Source organism: Salarias fasciatus, chromosome 18 (genome assembly GCF_902148845.1).
Source record: "Salarias fasciatus chromosome 18, fSalaFa1.1, whole genome shotgun sequence".
Lineage (NCBI taxonomy): Eukaryota > Metazoa > Chordata > Actinopteri > Blenniiformes > Blenniidae > Salarias > Salarias fasciatus.
The window spans coordinates 27,727,512-27,735,545 of record NC_043762.1 but is presented as its reverse complement, the minus strand read 5'-3'; the positions used below and the strand labels follow the sequence as shown (position 1 = coordinate 27,735,545).

The 8,034-nt window shown below is 51.4% G+C and overlaps 1 protein-coding gene across 2 annotated transcripts in view; it reads left to right on the top strand.

The window, feature by feature from the left end:
- Positions 1-2,578: 2,578 nt before the first annotated feature.
- The window catches only part of skila (SKI-like proto-oncogene a), a 29,022-nt gene continuing 23,566 nt past the window's right edge, over positions 2,579-8,034 (top strand). For both annotated transcript variants that reach the window (XM_030115884.1, XM_030115883.1), the window contains exon 1: positions 2,579-3,862. In XM_030115884.1, coding sequence (XP_029971744.1) covers positions 2,741-3,862 — 1,122 coding nt within the window. In that variant the 5' untranslated portion in view covers positions 2,579-2,740. The remainder of the gene's footprint in view (positions 3,863-8,034) is intronic.

Sequence of the window (8,034 nt, the reverse complement as noted above, 5' to 3'; positions counted from 1 at the left end):
GCCAGGCTTCCAGAGCCGAGAAGACCCCGGGCGAGTCAGGACGACCGACACGCTGCGTCCAGGCAAGTGCCTCCCTCTAAAACTCTCTGATTTCTACACATTCTACAGTAAAACGCGGGGCTTTTCTCTCTCTCACACACACACACACACACACGGAGATTTATTGTATTTTGTCATTTTTCGGTGGTAACGGTCCCCCAGCCGTGAGGTCCTGCGTCCCGCCGCAGCAGCAGCAGCAGCTGACACAGCGGGCGAAGCTAGCCCGCTTTAGCCTGCCGTAGCGCTCCCTCTGCGGGGTTAGCCTGCTCCGGCGCCGCCGCCGCCGCTCTCCCTCCGCTCGTCTCGCCCGGCCTCGACCCGCCGTGTTCGGGGAGACATCACGAGGCTGTCTGCGGCGGCGGCTGCCGCTGCTCGAGGCGGAGCGGGCTCGGCCGGATTTGCTGTCGTTTCTCGGGGGGTGGCGGTGGTGAAGTTAGCCTGTCCGTCCTCTCCGGGGCTGGGCTAGCCTGCTCCGGAGGGCTCCATGCGGGGGTGAACCGGCGCGTCGCTGCGGCTAAAGACAGCTTATTTTCACCACTTTATCCATTATTTTATTTTAATATGTCAGTTCAATCCCTGCGCAGGAGAACCGGCTGTTAAAATGTTGAATTATTGGGGTGAATGTAGGTGCGTATGGAGGAGGGAGGGAGGGAGGGGGGCACGGTGGCGGTGGAGCCCCGCCGAGCCCTGACCGAGTCGGTGTGCCTTCCCTTCTCTTTTCCCTTCGCCTCGCTTCCCTCCGCTTCCCCAGACCAGACTGTAGCGTAGACAGTGAATGTCATTATCAGCACTGTCTGCATACCAGCGCCGAGCCAGCGGAGGAGGAGGCGAGGTGCTGCCCGCAGACTGGAGCGGAGGAGGGGGGGCGGGGAGGGAGCAGGAGCCGGGGAGGTGGGGGGGAGGAGGAGGAGGAGGAGGGAGGGGGATGGAGCTTTACGCGGTGTCCTTGCAGCAAAATAAAAAGGATAGAAGTGTGGACGATTTTAGAAATATGTGCCATAGCCACGGTCTGGAGCTCGACGGCGAAGCGGAGTCCCCCCTCCCACTGGAAGGTGTCTCCCCCGCAGAGCCTCGGTCATTGGCCGCTACCACACGTATGTGTTTTCCCCTTATGCTACTTAAAAAAGAGAGAGAAAAAAACTAGCAGAAAAAAAAACATTAAACCTTGAAGGAAACGAGCTGGAGGTTTTTACTGCAGAGAGAGAGAAACACGGCTGGATAGTGGTCAGATCTGCGGGGAAAAAAGCAAAATGTGTTACATTAGCAGTCTGACTTTTCTGTTTTCTGGTTTATTTAAATATTTCAATGCAAGTTTGTCAGTGTAATATTAAAAAAAAAAGATCTTTTTCACGGCATCAAATCTGCTGAATCCTGTTGCAACTGAAAAGGTTTCGAACCATCCAATTAAAATGTGCCTCTTTTCTGTAAGAATTTAAGAATATGAATTCAAAGTCAGAAATTCTCGGGGGGAAAAAAGTACATTTTTTGGGACTACAGAGAGACCGAGGAGAAAAAAGTCACAATTTTGAAATTACAGTGAGACTTCTGAAGAAAAACTGATTTTGAGATTAGTCAGAATTCTGAGAAAGAAATAGAAGATAGACTTCTGAGTACTAACAACCTGAATTTTGATATAATCTCAGAACTCGGACATCAATCTGGTAGAATTTGGAGGAAACGTCAGAACTTTTTTTTAGATTTATGAAAAAAGTCATTAATACTATTCTATTACTAAATTAAAAACTACAATATCAATTCTGAGATTTAGGTCAGGATGTTGAGAAAAAAAGTCAGAATTTTGGTCATTTTTGATATATTGCCGTAGCCAATAGAATCAAGCATTTATTTTAAGGAAACGGATACGAGGTGAATGTTGTTTACCTTCTCTCATTGGTGTCGCCTCGGTGGGTGGGGGGAAATTAAAGAGAGAGATTGAGAAAGAGAGGGGGGGAAACACCGTTTTCCACAATCCTGCGTGTCAAGCTGTGAGAGGACAGAGAGAAGGGGCGGCTGCTGTTAACACTTTTATCAATTGTTTTACACTGGCTTGATGGGGTCAGCGTGGGGTAAGCGGACCCACGGGGGAAGACGCTGCCACTTTCATTTGTAAAGCGAAAAGTTTTTGGACCTATTGTGGGAATCGGCTTTACATTAACAATGTAATGGAAGGGGGTGGGTTTGGGGTTTCGTGTGTGTGTGTGCGTGTGTGTGTGTGGATGTGGGGGTTTTGTCCGGTGATCTTGTTTGGTTTGTCAAGATGCTCAGAAGTTTATTTCTTCTTCAAAATCTTTGTAACAAACCTGAATGCAGGTTTCCTCCAGTTACCCGGCGCTGCAAATAAGGCCAGTGTTTGTGTGAAGGGAGGTTAATGGCCATTTGGTTCAGTGGCCCATGCTGGCAGCCATTGACCCCTTCAGCCCCCAGCTGGGCCCGCATAAAACATCCACTTTCCCTCACCACTGTTTTATGCTCCACTTTTACATGAAACGATTCCTGTGTAGAATAATGTTCTGAATCTTTGATTTCTTTTTTTTCCAGGAAGCCGATCAGAACATCAGAAACTTCAGTACCATCATGCACGTGTCCGACGACCAGAAGAGCTGTGCCATTTGAAACTAGTTGAGGAGGGAGAATAGATACTCTGAGGACTACAAGAACCTGGTCAAGCGGACAGAAACGACAAAACCCCCTGTGTGTAGACATGGCCAGCACTCAGACCAGTTTGAAAACCCCTTTCAAAGACTTGACCTCATTCAAGGGGAACATGAAGCGTCTGTACAGGGAGCGGCTAGAGGACGCGCCCATCAAGAAGCGGGTGATGGCTGAAATCAACCTGAAGCGCCGCAGCTTGGACCCCCTGCCCAAAACCCCCAAGGTAAAGAGGGAGCAGATCGAGGACCTGCACCTGGACTCGGACGTGGATCTGGAGGGCCGTGCCGAGCTGCATGTGGTGGGCTCCGTTAAGGCCCTGGACCTGAGCCCCGGGCTCAAACACACCCTGGCCCAGTTCACCTTGAGCAGCCAGAGCTCCCTCGGGGGCCCCGCTGCCTTCTCAGCCCGCACGGGCCATGAGCACTCCCCCGCCGGCCTGCCCCCGCTCCCGTCCCCTCCCGTCCTGGGAGGAGGCCCTCTCCTGGTCCCCTGCGACAGCTCCACCGAACTCACCCACTCGCTGCTGGAGGGAGAGTCCATCTCCTGTTTCGTGGTCGGGGGCGAGAAGCGCCTGTGCCTGCCCCAGGTCCTCAACTCCGTTCTGCGCGATTTCTCGCTCCAGCAGATCAACACGGTGTGCGACGAGCTCTACGTCTACTGCTCGCGCTGCGACGCCGAGCAGCTGCACATCCTCAAGGTGCTGGGCATCCTGCCGTTCAACGCGCCGTCCTGCGGCCTCATCACGCTGACGGACGCGCAGCGCCTGTGCAACGCTCTGCTGCGCCCCGGGGCCGCGCTGCCTGCCGACCCCAGCGGGAAGCTGTCGGCCCAGGGCCTGCTCAAGGAGAGCGAGGCCAGCTTCCAGGTGGAGCACCAGTGTCTGGGGAAGTGTCAGGGCCTCTTCGTGCCCCAGTTCTACACCCAGCCCGAGGCGCCCTGCATCCAGTGCGTCGAGTGCCAGTTGCTCTTCTCGCCGCAGAAGTTTGTCATGCATTCACACAAGTCCCCCGATAAGAGGACCTGCCACTGGGGCTTTGACTCAGCCAAATGGCCCTGCTACCTGCAGCTCGCCAGGAAGTACCAGGGCACCCCCGAGGAGCCCAAACTCAAGCAGCTGCTGGACGAGGTCAAAGAAAAGTTCCATTTCCAGCTCAAGAGATCGCTGGACAAAGTAAGTACACCTCTACCTGTATCTCCTGTCAACCACCACCGAGAGGCTGATTCGAACGTGTTGGGGTTGGTGCTCCTTCCCTCCTGTAATGGTCTGGTCCGAGGCGCTCAGAGCGCTCTCGAGCTGCTTCTTGGCGAGTGTTTTCTTAAACCAGCGTTGACCCGGCGCTCGCGGGACAGGTGGTGACATCTGCTTACCCAGGTCTGGTGGGTGGAGGTCAGGCCAGCTGGCCACAGATGAAGAGGAAGTGCATCATTTGTCCCTCTCGGGTCACGTGGAGGTCAGCGGGAATGTCGCAGAACAAAAGGCTCGGTAAAAGACCGACGCTGTGGGTTTTCGGCGAGCTTGTGGTAATTTTTAATGACAATTAAAGGAACTTTGCCAGGTTGAGTTTCAGAACAGTGTGCACATTCTTCCACATTTTGAAATGAAAGTGGAAAATACAAGACATTTTTTGGCCGGTTAGATGCAATTATATGAGCCTTGTGAGGGTTGCTTAGCAACTTCAAAAAATAAAGGTGCTCCTTCGAATGAGAAAGTCTAGATTTAGTGCAAGCCACAGCTCCAGTGCTGGAACATAGATGGCGTCTGCGACTATTTTACCTCCAGGAGAAACTGGAATTGAAAATGCCTCATTGAATTACAGCTAGTTATCACTGAAGACCTGGGTGCTTGTTCAAAGGTGGGTTTTTGCTGATTCTTTTGATTCTTGCTGTGTGTAGGGGGGGGGGGGGGGGGGGGAGAAAAGTCACGTCAATGCAATATTGAAGTGACAAGAGCAGCTATTGGAAAGCTGTAGATTGTTTCCCTGCCATAAACGGCTTCACGTCCCCCGGCCTTCCTCTGAAACGTGACGGGTCGTTCCCACACCGCTGCCGTCTGGGTGAAGGTTAGGTTGTGGCTCTGTCTGCTCGGTGGGGCATCTCTGTGAAACTGACTTTTGCAGAAGAAAAAGAAAATAAACACGGCGCTCATCAGCCACGCTGGCGGCCTCCCAGCACTTGTCACTGTCTATAAGGAGGTAGCTGTGTCCCACATGCACACACACACACACACACACACACACACACACACACACACACACACACACACACACACACACACACACACACACCACACAGCTGTTTCTGTGTATGAGATAGGGACATAATTTCCTCAGTCTGGTTCACTCGGTGTGTGATTGTACCGGAAATACCGTCTGCTGTCTCGTCTCGCGTCCTGACCGCATTCCTGTCCCGCCTCTTCCCCCTGTCCTCTTTTTCCTCTGCCTCGCTTGTTTAGGGTCTTGGAAGAGAAGGGGTTTTTTTTTTTCCCCTCAAAGACACACACACACACACACACACACATAGACATGTATAATGTCAAGGCAGATGATGAGTTCTGCATCCTTTTGCTGTGCATACTTGTGTTTTTTTTGTTTTGTGTGTGAGACATTGCCGCTGTGTGTGCGTGTGTGTGTGTGTGTGTGGGTAAGGAGCTGCTAACTGGAGGCTAGTATGACACATCTTCGTCTCTCTCCGTCTCACACTTTGCCAGGCTCTCTGGAGCCTCTGTCTCACCACAGTTTCAGGTGCTGTCTCCTCTCTCCGTCGGGTGATTTCTCAGCGCTGGTTTTTTTCCGTTCCGTTGTTTCTCTTTCATCTCGGCAAGCGGCGGCGGCGAGATCTCGCTCGTTTCTGCCATTCGTGGAGGCTTTGACCTCACGAGTTTGAAATTATAATTTGCATAGAAAGGATTGGCCTAAATGGGAAATAAGACTTAGTTTGTTTTCCAATATCGATTTTTAACCATTTAGTAACTTCATTGTTTATTCGTTCATTTTTTTAACCACTTGCACATCTGCAGTTTCAGAAGTGGAACACTCGGTTGACTGGGTTGTCTTCAGTCACGTTTCATTGATTTATGTGCTTCTGTGCTTTCCCGTTGTCACCAAGTATGATGCAATGTAGAAATAATGAAGTGATCATTGATCTGTTTTCAACATAATCTAAGGGAGCGAGAGTCCGCCTGATTGACTGAATGTATTGATATGCAGAAAATGAACGCGGACTTCTTCGGGGAAGAGAAAACGGCTCAGTAAGCCCTCATCCTGGAGGAAAATGGCTTTTCCTGAGGGCTCTGAGCGTCGTGTGGCCGCAGTAAACTTGGCCAGCGATGGTGGTGATTCATCCCACAGGAATTATGGTGGGAAAGACAGGAAGCGTAGCATAAGCAGCAACAATTGGAAGTGGTCTGTCTTGGTGTTTCTAGAAAGCTGCCACCTAGTTTAGTCTGCAGCCCTGGAGCGGTCGAGGGATGACGGGGGCCACATGTGGCCCAGATGGATCTTCAGAGTCTGCTATGGAAACAAATGGCATATTAACCCATCAATCACGAGTTTGTTTTAGTGCAGAAGCAGATGGGTACATTCTGAAATAATTCTATATATTTTACAGTTCAGTTTAGTTCAATATAGTTTATACATTAATTTGAATACTTTGGTTTTGCTAAATGAAAATACCGGCTTTTCCAGTTGGCTGAAACATCCTTCTATGCACATCCGGCGCAATAAGACCGCGAGCCTTCACTGCTGTTTCACTGATCCTCGGGTTTCAGTGTTAAAAGTCTACTTCTTGTCATCCTCAATAAATATGTCAAAAACAGGCGTGACTGTTATTGGAAAATCGTAGTATTTGTGGTTTTCACACTACGAGGGGTCGTCCCCGGGCCGGATTGGACTCACTGGTGGAATGGTTTTGGCCTTTGGGCTGCATGTTTGACACCTCTGGTGTACAGGAAGCAGATGATTCTGGCACTGAAAGAGGATGCCAGCTCACCGAGCTCCTTCAGAGCGGATATGCGGGCGTGCGAAAGGTGGACGGTCAGCACACGGGGTGAGCTGTGCTGTCCTGCCTGGCTCGGCCCGTACACATCCATTCCCTTCAGAGTTAATCATGCTCCCACTTTTTTTTTTTTTTTACTGTTCTACGAAAATGTGCGTTTTTCCTTGACAGGAAGTGAAGCAGACAGACAGTCTCTCACCTTGCACATGCTACAGTGTCTGATCTCCCACCGCAGCGTGACTCACTCTCTCCACATCCCGGTGGATGTCGATGGAACGGCGGCCGTGCGACCCTCCAGTTCTTGACGTGCTCTTTCAGAAAGACGGCCGGCCTCGCCTTGTTGATGTAACCCCTGAACGCGGACCCCCGCCCCACCGGGTCCTTATTTACACACAGTGTCAATGTGCACATTTACAGGCGGGCCGAGGTTTTTTTTTTTTTTTACCAGAGTGCTCTGGGCCCTGTGAGAAGAGAGTAGACACAAACAAGGGGAGCCTTCTGGAAGTTTTTTTTTCCTCCCGCCTCCAACCTCCACTTTCTCCAATGGCCGCTCGGCCCATATCCTGTGAGGAGGGCTTGGTTTGAGAAGGGGCAGTTAAAAAGCCCAGGTCTTGCTCTCCATAAACGGCGCTTTGTGCCTGGAGGCAGCGCTGCCCTGTCTGCTGATCCCCGCTGTGTAAATAGAGCTCGCTAGACAGACGCCACCAACAGACGGCGGCCAGCTGAAGCAAACCTTATCACAAGAGTTACTTTTAGTATTCTGCAGACAATGACTTCATTCTGCCTTGAGGGGCCGTGACAGATGCTCATGCTTAAGACCTCAGACATGCGGTGTTGTAACTTTTATTGCATAGGTGTTTCTTTCTCCTTTCATTTTGACAAGACAAAAGAAATCTGGATTTAATGACCATCTCCCCGCCTGCTCATGAAACGGCAGTGTGAATCATCGGGCAGGTGGAGATATACTCGACGCAGTCGATCGCAGTCTCTAAACGTGAACGTTTTCGATACCGTTTCCAGCGGATTGTTCTTGTGCGAGCCGGGCCTGACCCGTGCTGGCCTCAGCGGTGAGCGCAGCACAGCCATGTGTGGGTTGTTTCATAGCATTGTGTTGGCCCAGAGTCAGGAGTGTCAGGCAGGGCGAACAGCCCTCCTCTGTCTGCCTCTCCCCGGCCGGGCTGACACGGTGGCTGCGGTACAGACGGCAGACAGCTGCATCTCTCTTACTTCCTCTATTTGCTATTTGGAAAGCAGTGACTTCATTACCACAGCGCGGTGCAGCTGCACTCTCTGGCTGTCTCCCGGGCTGTCTGCTCGCTCCATCCGTCTGCCCGTCACTCATCCTTCAGG